The sequence below is a fragment of the Blennius ocellaris genome, assembly GCF_963422515.1.
Source record: "Blennius ocellaris genome assembly, chromosome: 13".
Classification (NCBI taxonomy): domain Eukaryota; kingdom Metazoa; phylum Chordata; class Actinopteri; order Blenniiformes; family Blenniidae; genus Blennius; species Blennius ocellaris.
Genome location: NC_137662.1, coordinates 168,914 through 182,879, shown reverse-complemented (window position 1 = coordinate 182,879; position 13,966 = coordinate 168,914). Strand labels below are relative to the sequence as shown.

The following is a 13,966-nucleotide window of genomic DNA, read 5'->3' as shown; positions in this document are numbered from 1 at the left end:
TCCACCAGCACCCCCACTTTAACCCCATAGCCTCCATCTCCATCTCCACCAGCACCCCCACGTTAACCCCAGCCTCCATCTCCATCTCCACCTCCACCAGCACCCCCACTTTAACCCCAGCCTCCATCTCTCCCTCCACAACCACTCCCACTTTAACCCCAGCCTCAATCTCCATCTCGCCCTCCACCAGCACCCCCACTTTAACCCCTACTTCCTGCTACTGTCTCTTCCTCCACCAGCACCCCCACTTTAACCCCATAGCCTCCATCTCCATCTCCACCAGCTCCCTCAACTTAACCCCAGCCTCCATCTCCATCTCCACCTCCACAAGCACCCCTACTTTAACCCCAGCCTCCATCTCTCCCTCCACAATCACACCCACTTTAACCACAGCTTCCCTCTCTCCCTCCACCAGCACCCCCACTTTAACCCCTACTTCCATCACTCCCTCCACCAGCACCTCCACTTTAACCCCTGCTACTGTCTTCCTCCACCAGCACCCCCACTTTAACCCCAGCCTCCACCCTCACACCATCCATCACAGATAAAGCAGCGAGACGACTCTGAATAGACAGAAACAACACCACCTTTATTGAGAGAGCATGAATGAGGAGGTGGAGGTTCAGCAGAGAAGCACAGACTGGATGGCGTTCTCCACCACGTTCTCCGTTCCACAGAAGAGCATGCTGGGAAGAAGCAGAGGCGCAGGTCAGCCAGCTCTCTACCATGAGGAGCTGTATTACTCTGCACTAATGTTTCTCACATTGGTGCTGAGAAACAACCCCGGCTGTCAGCATGAACAATCAGACAAGTGAACATAAACGATCTCCTAAAAGCATGCGAGTTCAACAGATGTTCACCAGGGGGCAGTGCAGAGCTGTGAGTTGGCGGCTGCTGGAGGCTCTGCAGGTTCTCAGGCTTTATGGAGGTGTGTTGTACGCAGAATATGGGTCTGGATGCCACAGTTACATTAATAGAGACGGAATGAAGGCGGCCACTGCCACAGTGGTGCAGTGGTTCGCTCTGAACCCAACAGCGGGAAGGACATGGGTCTGAGTCCAGCCCGGGCCAAGTGCAGCAGGTCAATAACAACTCACACAGGCTATTTATCATGTTCACTTTAGTCTCACCGTTTTAACTGGAGTTTAAAAACAAGTTATTATTTCTTATTTGAGGTTTTTATTTTTGGTCTGGAAACCCAGAGTTAATGGTCCTGTTACAGAGCAGCTATCTTGAGTTTTCAAGGAAGAAACTGACAATATAAGTTAAGTTTTCTGAAAGTTATAGACTAAACATGAGTTAACTGGAGATCCAGTCCACAGTTTGTGATTGAAGAGGTAAAGAATAATGTCGTTTTTCTTTGTAATGCAAAGAAAACATGAGCCAGACAGGAAATCCCCTCATGAAAGGCTTCATAAATCACTTAAGTTGGACACATCCAAATAAGATATTTCATGGCGATAGACTGTGTTTCACTCCATTCATGAAATATTATGGGATACCTGGTCGAAACAGAACATGACTCTATTCCGTTTCATGCTTGTGTGTCTTTGAAATAAAACATGATCTTGAACCTAAAATGTGTATGATTAGTACTGCAATGAAGGATTCTGAACAGGTTCAGTGTGTTTAGAATGGAAACCGTGTGTGTGAGTTTACTGACGTCTTCTTATCTTCTCCTCTCTGCAGCTCCACCTTCGTGGCTCCGTACTTTGGTTTCAGGGGGTTAAAGATGTGGTTGTTCCAGCGAAACTTCACCTCCTTCACCTCCCCCACATCCAGCTCAGCCTCCATCAGCATGTCGTACGTACGTCCAGACACCAGCGTGCCGCTGCAGACAAACATTCACACTGGATCAGCAGTGGCTCCTCATTCAGGAACCTGGAGACACAAAGGACATGAGAATGTGTGTGTGTGTGTGTGTGTGTGTGTGTGTGTGTGTGTGTGTGTGTGTGTGTGTGTGTGTGTGTGTGTGTGTGTGCGTGCGTGCGTGCGTGCGTGTGATGATGATGATGAGGATGATGATGGCAGACGTTGGGTGAACAGGTCCAGAGGTGTTCCAGCTGCTCAGCTGGCAGTGACTCTGGTTTCCACCAAGAGGTGTGAGGCTCAGATCAGCTCCACCAAACACAGCAGGGGGTCTCACACATGGATCCGGTGCTCGTCGGTGGTTCCACCGTCTCCTGCCAGCGCCACAAACAGGAAGCCCAGGTTGGGCCAGCTGGGACCACCCAGGATCAGACTCACTTTGAAGCTGTAGCCTACAGGAGCAACGAGAGCAACGCACTGTAGTCAAGAGACAAGTTACTGAGCATCTGGAGGTTTGATTTAGTTCTCTACAGCAACAGATCAGTCCACTGACCACAGGAGGGCTGACCCACCAAAATAAGAGTTGTTTCTATTTAATGAGGTACTTGATGAAATCTGCATCGTTGATGATTGTTTCTGTTTTTGCTTTGTTTGTTAATCAGCAGATTATCCTGAGAGCCTACTGACAGGAAGTACTGACAGGAAGTACTGGCAGGAACGACTGACAGGAAGTACTGGCAGGAACGACTGACAGGAAGTACTGGCAGGAACGACTGACAGGAACGACTGACAGGAAGTACTGACAGGAAGTCCTGACAGGATAGAGTACTAAACCTAACCTCATGTGGAGCACAGTTCCTATATTAGTCAGTTTGACACGTGGCAGCGGGATGCTGGAGGCCAGGTGACACCGTGTAGTGGCTCAAAGGTTACAGCCCCTGCGTTCTTATCACACACGCTTTGTGTGAATGCTCCAATCAGCCTCAGCATTATGTCCCCGGAGAGCTGAGGTCGAAAACACTGAGCATTTCTTCATGTTTTGTACTCAAAGAGAGAAGATTTGAATGGATGTGTTCAATATTTCAGAATCCATTGTGTCCTTCAACTGGCAGGTCATGGGAAATGAATGAGTGAACGTAAATGAGGACATGTTGCAGCCTGTGAGACAGTCAGTCTCCTCTGGTCTGGACGGGGTGAGACACTCACGGCCGAAGGGCTCCGCTTTGCCAGTGTTGAGGAAGTACTTTGTCTTTGAGATGCCGTCCGTCACAGTGAACCTGTCAGCATAGTGTCCCATCAGAGGACACGAGTCGTCTGCACAGGGGAAACACTTTCCCTGCAAAAGACAAGGACAGACAGAGGTGTGGAGAAGGTCACCAAACACTCCTGCAGAAGCACACAGGGTTTCAAGCCGCAGGAATAACAGCAGAGAGCGTTTACGAGGCGAACAACACGGAGGCGCTGTCATCTCTCAACAGGGCCTCAGTCACATGAGGTCATTCTTGGCTTTGATGGGGTCATGTGACCCAAGCAGGGATCAACTGTCATTAATGGAAGCAGCTGCAGACACAAGCTGGCCTCATGGAAGACATGAGGGAACGCCACTTCCACCCGCCGCCGCTGAATCAACTCCCAAAACCAGAGAGTGGCTGCAGACATATCAGTGTCTCACAGCAGCAACAGCTGGTGCTTCCATGGAGGCTCCAGGAACCATGGAGGCAGGCTGGCACTGAAGCTGGGCTGACATGGAGGCAGGTTGGCACTGAAGCCGGGCTGACACTGGAGGCAGGCTGGCACTGAAGCTGGGCTGACATGGAGGCAGGTTGGCACTGAAGCTGGGCTGACATGGAGGCAGGTTGGCACTGAAGCCGGGCTGACACTGGAGGCAGGCTGGCACTGAAGCTGGGCTGACATGGAGGCAGGTTGGCACTGAAGCCGGGCTGACACTGGGGGCAGGTTGGCGCTGAAGCTGGGCTGACACTGGGGGCAGGCTGGCACTGAAGCTGGGCTGACACTGGTGGCAGGCTGGCACTGAAGCTGGGCTGACACTGGGGGCAGGCTGGCACTGAAGCTGGGCTGACACAGGTAGCAGGCTGGCACTGAAGCTGGGCTGACACTGGTGGCAGGCTGGCACTGAAGCTGGGCTGACATGATGTCACTCTCCTCTATGATGTCACTCTCCTCCATGATGTCACTCTCCTCTATGATGTCACTCTCCTCCATGATGTCACTCTCCTCTATGATGTCACTCTCCTCCATGATGTCACTCTCCTCCATGATGTCACTCTCCTCTGACCTCCACCTTCAGAGAAGACTCTTCTCCTCCACCTCTACAGTCACTGATCTCTCTCAGACTCTCTCACTATTTAGAATAGAATAGAATAGAATAGAGCTTTATTCCTCCCCACGGGGAAACAAACTTACAACAGCTCAAGGTAAAAAGGTGCAGAAATTATCAAATTAAAGAATTTAAATATGTAAACATATGTAGATAGCTAAATTTCCATCAGTGACGACGAGCTGCTGATCACTGGTTTTTCTTTAATTAGTGATTCCACTACTGTGACACCAGATGATGTCATCTCCTGACCTCCACCTCCTCCATCACTATTTCTCTCTCTTTAAAATTCCTTTAATCGTCTTTTCTGTCAGGATTTAGCATCAAATGCCGGCGATCAACAGGCTGATTGAGATGTAAAAATATTGACGAGGAACTTTGCATTGAGCATTTATGGTAGAAAGAGGGCGTGTCTATGGCGGGGCTTGAACCGTCAACCTTCCAGGTGGACTGGGGTTTTGAAAAGGAAAGTGTGAGCAGATGTGTTTAACCACGGTTTTATTGATCCAATACTTTTTGGGCGCACAAACATTTTTAGTAGGAATCCTACACAAGGTTTTATAAATGAGGCAGCAGGTCTCTGTCTACCTCACTTTTCTAATAATCCAACTGTCTTCTCCCTGTGTCATTATGTGTTTCACCTGTGTCCTCCCTCTCCCTGTTGGCAGTTCATTTTGTCATTTAGATTCATGTTCGTCCAGTCCCCTGCTCCCCACTGTTATCTATGTGCTTTTGGTTTTGGACTCTGCCTTGTTTAGGATTTTGACTCCCTGGACAGTTATTTCTGCAACAAACTGTTGTTTCATGGAACACTGTGTGTCTGTGGTTGGGTCCACCTGCATCGTCTGACAGGCAGCTGCCTCCGTTGCTGTGTGAAAGGATGAATGCGATCAACAATGTGAACAATATTTTGATAATTGTATATATTTTCAAACGACTACATATTTATGACTTGCCCTTACATACCACTAGAGGGAGCTCATGTACTACTGTAGTATACTTCCCACAGCTTGAGAAACACGGCTCTTTTCTCTCAAGTTTTTCAAAATACTGAAAATAAGACTTATTTATGTATATACTGTCAATCTTACATGCATGTACATACAATACATATTTATCTGATATTTTATTTCAGTCTAATACTGTAAGTGTTTTAATACTGAGAAATATCAATGTGTGGTTCAGACTCAATAAAACTGCAGTAGTAGAGCTACTTTTACACCATTTTACTGGCAGTAAACTAACATTTGTGACTAGCAGTCTGATAGAAATGACCTAAAATGTAAATTGGATTCAGTATTAAAACTGACGAGCACGTCTTTCAAATGAGACGAAGAACATCTTTTTGTTCGGTGCTTCTTTCTTCATGTCTAATTGAACTTGACATTTTCTTGTCTGAACAGAGTGAAACATATCAGGGTGGATCTAGTCCCGGTCCTTAAGGGACCTGGAGGGTCTGTACCTGCTGAAACACAGCTGATTACAATGGCAAACTAATCATTGGGTTTCTTAAAGAGCTGAGTTGTGATCTGTTCATTAGATTTAGGTGTGTTGAAGTCATGACACATCCAAACTGTGCAGGATATCGACCCCCCAGGACACCGGGCCGAGGCTGGGGATCAGTGATGTAGATTGTGTGACTTCAGATGTAAAGCATCCTCTTACAGAAGCGAAGGTCTTCTTGTCGGAGCATGGGAATCCCACAAAGCCTCGGGACCCAGCAATACTCTCCTTGTAGTACTGGTAGGCGCGGGCGTGGTTACAGGCATCAAACTTTGAGGTACCTGATGAAATATGGAACCAAAGCAAATGATGAGAAGAATACCATGACGACATAAACAAAAGATGCTCCTGACAGTGAACTTGGGCACTTTTTCATGGTGTCACAGCAAGACCCCCCCTCCCCCACATTGAAACAAACAAGCCCATGGTTGCACGTATCCAAAGTCAGAAGGAAGTCAGTGAGTGACTTGAGGACAGCGTGAGAGACAGAGTGCAAATGTGAGGCATGACATAGTAAGAGTTTCTTTTGTTTTCTCTTGCAGCTCAGGGTGAACGCCAGGCACCCCGGGACCTCCAGCAATGCAGCCGCTGGCTCCCGCTCTCCCTCTCTTATCTATAGGATCAAAAGTGACTTATTCAGCTGTGACAACAGACCCCCCCCACACCACACCAGGCATGTCACCAATGCTGCCACTTGAGCCTTGGTAGTCAGCGGCACATTTCAAAGGAGGGCCGTCGTCATCTACTCATAGAGGCCTGGCAGGAATAGCTCAGCTCCGGCTTTTTTTTAACGATCTTTCCATTGGGACTACTCCAATATTCCATAGGGCCCCTCGGCTTTGTTAAGGAAATAGGCTGCGTGAGTCATTGTGTCATGAATGGACTGTGATGAAGCCTCATGTAAACCTGAGATCACTGGATGTGTAAAGTGGAGGTCACAGGTCAGATCCTGTGGCACAGTGCTGCTGAGGTCTGCAAGCTATATGGCCACAGGAGCTTCTTCGTAAGCCTTTCAATCAAATTAAATTCATCTGGAGCTGCGAAACAAGTTCACTATAAGGATAATAAAGTTGTTGATATGGTTTTGTGAATAAAGATTTTTTTTTAAAACTAGGTGTATTATAGCTATAATTTTGAACAGAAGGGATTTTTTTTTTACATTTCTCACTGATTTAGCTTATTGTGGTTTGGGTTTGGTTTATAGCCGTTATGCATTTGTTTTGCCGTTTTTCAAGCCTTTCCTGTAAACACCAATATGGAAAAAAGCCACAGTACAGATGTGACCTATCAGAGGTTACATCAAGCACCAGCGTCACCATATCACATCGATGTTTGAGGATGTGCGGACATTTCTTACCCTCCCAGATGGAGTCCAGCTCAGTGGGTTTGCCTTTGTTGGCAGAGCAGCCGGGCATCAGTCCTCCTCCGTTGGGGTAAAAATCAATGTGACCCACAGCCTGGGTCATCCCCAGGCCAAGGTTGGAGGTGAAGGGCAGAGCATCGGTGTGTATCACGTCCACGAAGGAGGCGTCGCTGACGTCAAGGCACACTGACCCTTCTGTGTCTGGGAAATAAGGTTCAGCTGGGTCCAATCCTGGAAAATCAAGGATTTGTCAGTCTTGAAGTGTGTTTTAGAATTACATGGTTCTATGGAGGAGGTGGGGCCCTGCTGTCTGAATGTTTGAAAGTGTACAAGGGTGTATGAAGGTGTGTGCAGGTGTGTGTTGGTGTGTGCAAGTGTATACAGGTGTGTGTAGGTGTGTGTAGGTGTGTGCAGGTGTATACAGGTGTGTGCAGGTGTGTGTAGGTGTGTGCAGGTGTATACAGGTGTGTGTTGGTGTGTGCAGGTGTATACAGGTGTGTGCAGGTGTGTGTAGGTGTGTGCAGGTGTATGTAGGTGTGTGCAGGTGTGTGTAGGTGTGTGTAGTTGTGTGTAAGTGTGTGCAGGTGTGTGTAGGTGTGTGCAGGTGTGTGTAGGTGCATGCATGTGTGTTGGTGTGGGAAGGTGTGTGTAGGTGCATGCAGGTGTGTAGGTGTGTGCAGGTGTGTGTAGGTGTGTAAAGGTATGTGTAGGTGTGTGCAGGTGTATGTAGGTGTGTGAAGGTGTGTGCAGGTGTATACAGGTGTGTGCAGGTGTGTGAAGGTTTGTGTAGGTGTGTGTACGTGCATGCAGGTGTGTGTAGGTGTGTGCAGGTGTGTGTAGGTGTGTGCAATTGTGTGCAGGTGTGTGTAGGTGCATGCAGGTGTGTTGGTGTGTGAAGGTGTGTGTAGGTGTATTCAATTGTGTGCAGGTGTGTGTAGGTGTATGAAGTTTTTGTGTGGGTGAGTGCAAGTGCATGCAGGTGTGTACACGTGTGTGCAGATGTGTTAGTGTGTGAATGTGTGTGTAGGTGTGTGCAGGTGTGTGAAGTTCTGTGCAGGTGTGTGTGTAAGTGTATGAAGTTGTGCATGGGTGAGTGCAAGTGCATGTGGGTGTGTACACGTGTGTGCAGATGTTTTGGTGTGTGAATGTGTGTGTAGGTGTGTGCAGGTGTGTGAAGGTGTGTGCAGTTGTGTGCAGGTGTGTGTAGGTGTGTGTAGGTGTGTGTGTAGGTGTATGAAGTTGTGCATGGGTGAGTGCAGGTGCATGCAGGTGTGTACATGTGTGTGCAGGTGTATGGAGGTGTTTGCAGGTATGTGCAGATGTGTGAAGGTCTGTGTACGTGTGTATAGGTGCATGCAGGTGTGTTGGTGTGTGAAGGTGTGGGTAGATGTGTGAAGGTGTGTATAGGTGCATGCAGGTGTGTTGGTGTGTGTAGGTGTGTTAAGGTATGTGTAGGTGTGTGCAGGTGTGTGCAGGTGTATACAGGTGTGTGCAGGTGTGTGAAGGTGTGTGCAGGTGTATACAGGTGTGTGGAGGTGTGTGCAGGTGTGTGAAGGTGTGTGCAGGTGTATACAGGTGTGTGGAGGTGTGTGCAGGTGTGTGAAGGTTTGTGTAGGTGTGTGTACGTGCATGCAGGTGTGTGTAGGTGGATGCATGCGTGTGTAGGTGTGTGCAGGTGTGTGTAGGTGTGTGCAATTGTGTGCAGGTGTGTGTAGGTGCATGCAGGTGTGTTGGTGTGTGAAGGTGTGTGTAGGTGTATTCAATTGTGTGCAGGTGTGTGTAGGTGTATGAAGTTTTTGTGTGGGTGAGTGCAAGTGCATGCAGGTGTGTACACGTGTGTGCAGATGTGTTAGTGTGTGAATGTGTGTGTAGGTGTGTGCAGGTGTGTGAAGTTCTGTGCAGGTGTGTGTGTAATTGTATGAAGTTGTGCATGGGTGAGTGCAAGTGCATGTGGGTGTGTACACGTGTGTGCAGATGTGTTGGTGTGTGAATGTGTGTGTAGGTGTGTGCAGGTGTGTGAAGGTGTGTGCAGTTGTGTGCAGGTGTGTGTAGGTGTGTGTGTAGGTGTATGAAGTTGTGCATGGGTGAGTGCAGGTGCATGCAGGTGTGTACATGTGTGTGCAGGTGTATGGAGGTGTTTGCAGGTATGTGCAGATGTGTGAAGGTCTGTGTACGTGTGTATAGGTGCATGCAGGTGTGTTGGTGTGTGAAGGTGTGGGTAGATGTGTGAAGGTGTGTATAGGTGCATGCAGGTGTGTTGGTGTGTGAAGGTGTGTGTGCTGCAGCAGGGTGACCTGTGATGCGTGCCAGGCCGGGTGTCCTGCTGCCAGCCTCTCCTGCAGCGTGAGCTCCCACACTGTGGCCGATGAGGTGGAAGTGAGCTGCAGTCTGGGTGTAGTGGCCCTGGATCACACAGCAGATTGTTCCAGTCAGAGATGATGTTTCTGCACTTTGGTTGTAGCCGTAGCAATAACTCCTCTTCTGGAGCCGTCTGAATGATCAATATCATCACCATACCAATGAAAGATGGAAGCCTGTTATCACCGCGGAATAGATTTGACAATCATAGATGTTTATCCACAATCATACCCTCAAATTCAGTTTTTAAACTCTTGGGGCTTAAAAGACTAAATGAAAAGTCCGCCTCCACCATGACCAGTGTGCAGAGTCCAGTGCACCTCAAAACGGTTGTCTCAGAGTTATCACAGGGTAGGTTTTGGTGGGTATCATCTCGCTGTGCCAAGCAGTAGTGAAAGTGGCAGTTGGAGCACTGAGGACAGCTCCTGTGTGTTAAACTGCTTCACTTTGACAGCTCACCTGTCTAACATTACGTAAGAATATGCCACACCTCAGAGCCGTACAAACTATGGCCAGAGGGCTCGTAAACAATTCTAAACTTGTGGTCCACTTATGACAGTTGGTGGGATCTGACAAGGCCACAGAAAGTTGGTTAATTGCTGAAGAAAGAAATCTCCATTTATCATGATACACAGTCATGACATGCAAAGTCTGACTCAGCAGTCTGCCTGAGCATCACACCCAGTGGGGGGTCCTGTTGCCACTGCAGACCCATGTGTGCAAATCTTCCCCCCTTTCTGCTCAGAGGAGGCTGACTCATTCTAGAAGTGGTCCTTTAGCAGAGACACACAGGAAGCAGACGCTAAAGACTAGCTTCCATGTTCCATTGTTCTCCAGCACATGGCGGAGACCCAGGACAGACTTCCTGCTCTCTGATAACCTCCATTTGAATGTCGTTTCTTGTGATCCGCCATCTTGTTTTGTAGTTCCATCACACATCTCACACACACACACACACACACACACACACACACACACACACACACACACACACACACACACACACACACACACACACACACACACACACACACACACACACCAAGCTGTATATAGGTAGTTAGAATCTGTGTTTTATTTGTTTTCATTGTAAATAAATATAATTTTTGGAATCATACTTGCTGTTTTATTAATGAGCACAAAGGTGAATGAAATGTCGACCTCTTCTGTGTCAAGAACTCCAAAATCCTTCAAGCTTGACTGTTAATTCTGGTAATTATAATTAATTTAACTATTAATTCAAATTCCTGATGAACTGTTTAGTATATCTTATGAGACTGATATAACTGAATTGACTATCATCTCCTGTTAAGACAGGTGGAGCTCCGAGGTATCTGTACAGATCAGATTAAATTTTCAATAACATAATTAATAACTATCTTGGATAATTATTAATCATTATCCATAGCTAAACTGCCAAAATGCAACATAACTGGTACCCCGTGGGTGGACTGTACTACATAAATGTACCTAGTAATCTTTATGAGGTAGGAAATCCCTACACAGTTGTACATCTGAGTTTTCATACTGGAGCTTCTCAAGCAAAATAAGCTGAATAATTGAAACAAAACTATTGCCGGCGAGCAGAAACTGCAGTACCAAAGAATGAAGAAAGAGTAAAATATCCAACAATGTCAGTGATGTTCTTCATCTAAAGTGAGTGTTTCTATATTGTTCCGTCTGTGGCTCTTCATGTCTGTCATGAAGACGCCCAACAGACTGGAAACCCTGGGATCTGTGTGACTGTGCTCACCATGAGGAACAAGACCATGGAGGCCACCTGAGCTCCCACCACCCTGGCGTTGTTGGCGGCCTGGACATATCGGGTCCTGGCTCCTTTCTTCCACTCCACTGCGATGCAGTTCACGTTCTCCTGCTTCACCATGACCTGCAGCACAGCAGCAGCAGCACAATCCACCCTGAGCCACTTTACAGGGGCACGTCCTCTCACTTTAACCCAGAACGTTTAATAAACCAAACTGAAAGTAGAGTTATTGATGAGTTCCTTCAAGTTGATATCAGACACATGACACAGTACAAATATTAGACCGCACAAACTGTAAAACAGAGGTTGTATGTATTTGGACACATATGGATCATGAGTTTTATTGTAAAGTGTTTTCAATGAAGTCTATTTTGTGCTCCAATAAACTGCTGACATCAGTGAACCTCAGTAAACAAACGTTTTGTTTCTGGAAGGATCATTAAAAGACTGAAGTTCTTTCAAAGTTGCTTTAGATGAACTGCTTGAGTAAGGACTGAAAGTCAGCCCTTCACAGGGGCCTTCAGCAAACTAAGACCTGCTATCAACACACATCTTCACAGTCCGCCAGCGATGTAGAGGAACAATGAGCGGTGCAGTACCTGACACATCTCCTGAGGCCAGTCCTCATCTCCTTTCACCAGGAAACCTGGGATGACAAACCGAGTCTTTCTCCTGCCGCTGTAGTTTGACACCTGGATGCTTTGATCGGGTTTGATCTCCTGGTGGATTCAGCACAAAGTTCTGAATCAGTACAATGGCAACTACGAGCACAGTGAATGCATTTACATTTCAAACCCATGAAGCCTCCAGTTTCTCCTGCTTTGGTAAACCGTTCAATTTTTGTCTTCACTGTGATGTTTTAAGAAGACTGAAGCTGATTTGGCCCACGACCCTGGAGACTCTGAGCTCAGATTGCAGTTCCTAGTGACATCTGCCAGAGTATCCTAGAGTGTGTCCTTTACTTCATAGTCACACTGTTTCTCCACCACTGACACTGAAGAGATGTTGCCGGTGAGTAAAAGCAGCGCTCCTTGCCTGGTAGTAGCGGTTCCTTTGAGTGAAGAGGAGGAAGCGGGTGCCCATGTCCTGTGGGTGCCAGGGCAGGGCGGGGGTGGGTCTCTGCACGGTACCCCCCCATGGCGGCAGGTCACTGAAGCAGCCCAGCTCGTCATAGCACACCTCCGCCGCTGCATCGAGGACAACATCACCACATCCAGTGCCCACAAATCCCAAACTGCACATGCTGCAGGAACTGACCGCTTCGTTCTCATGTTACTACACATTTAGTTCATCACATGTGATCATTTTAACTCATTGGAGAAGTCCTGCAGCACAAACTATCTGCATGTTCAACAACACTGCACTGACTTAGCTCTGTCACTTCGAAGGGTGAAGAGTCAGTGTTAGAAATCACTTGCTGTTGTATAGAAATATGTTATGTAACTCGACTTTAAGTGATGTTCAAAGACTGCAAACAACACCACATGGTACTGAGAACACAAGTGGAAGTTAGACTCTGTACATACATGTCTGTGTGTGTGTGGGAGGGTTCTTGCTCATTCCACATGGAAGCAGCATGTGCTAATGGAACATATGGAAACTTAGTGACTTTGTGTTTGTAAATTTGTTTTTGAAACGCAGCATAAATGACACTCGACCGTATCACATGTAACTGAGTGAGACAGAGAAAACGTTTGATTTGTTCAATGACACAGTATAGAAATATTACTGTATAAGGCTGAGCACTGACCCATCAGCACTGTATGTGAGTCACTGTCACAAAGTACAAACTCACAAGTTTTTCAATGAGAAAATCACTAGTGACTGGATATGCTACAACCAAAATGGTTAATTTGATGCTGTATTTTAATAGTAGAGTAGCATATTTCCCTGAAACTGATAGCAGACATGAAGGTGAGCTCACCATACGAAGCAGCGATGAGGAAGCAGAACACACTCAGACTCCACATCACTGACATCTGAGACACAGAGTCTCATGAGAAGCTGCACAATGTTTGCAGGGAAACAAGACAGAAGGAGAGTCATGTTGTTCACTCACCTCGAGCTGCAGGGGAGGGGAAGATTCAACCACCGCTCTGCTCTGCTATAAGCTCTCTGGACAGCTGCTCGTTTCTCCAAGCAGGAGCCGGGAAACACACAGGTGACGCTGATTTCCTCACACCTCACACACATGTCACACACATGTCACACACATGTCACACACATATCACACACAGATCACACACATATCACACACAAGTCACACATATAACACACAAGTCACACATATAACACACAAGTCACACATATCACACACAAGTCACACATATGACACACAAGTCACACATATAACACACAAGTCACACATATCACACACAAGTCACACATATCACACACAAGTCACACATATCACACACAGGTCACACAGGTGACACACAGGTGACACACAGGTCACACATGTCACACACAGCTCACACACGTATCACACACATATCACACACAGCTCACACACATGTCACACACATGCCAACTACATGTCACACACACGTCACACACATGTCACACACATGTCAACCACAGCTCACACACATATCACACACATATCACACACAGCTCACACACATGTCACACACATGTCACACACATGCCAACTACATGTCACACACATGTCACACACATGTCAACTACATGTCACACACATGTCACACACATGTCAACTACATGTCACACACATGTCACACACATGTCACACACATGTCAACCACAGCTCACACACATATCACACACATATCACACACACGTCACACACATGTCACACACATGTCAACCA

General features: G+C 47.1%; 1 protein-coding gene across 1 annotated transcript; it reads right to left on the bottom strand.

Moving 5' to 3' along the window:
- Positions 1-570: 570 nt before the first annotated feature.
- On the bottom strand, positions 571-13,115 carry LOC308138714 (inactive pancreatic lipase-related protein 1-like; the record flags this gene model as incomplete). The annotated part of the gene is made up of 11 exons (XM_080507936.1): positions 571-686; positions 1,664-1,831; positions 2,147-2,261; positions 3,016-3,145; positions 5,813-5,931; positions 7,008-7,244; positions 9,308-9,416; positions 11,125-11,259; positions 11,736-11,855; positions 12,172-12,323; positions 13,061-13,115. The coding sequence occupies 11 exons, from the start codon at positions 13,113-13,115 to the stop codon at positions 623-625; spliced, it is 1,404 nt and encodes a 467-aa protein (XP_080364062.1). The 3' UTR covers positions 571-622.
- Between the last annotated feature and the right edge of the window lie 851 nt (positions 13,116-13,966).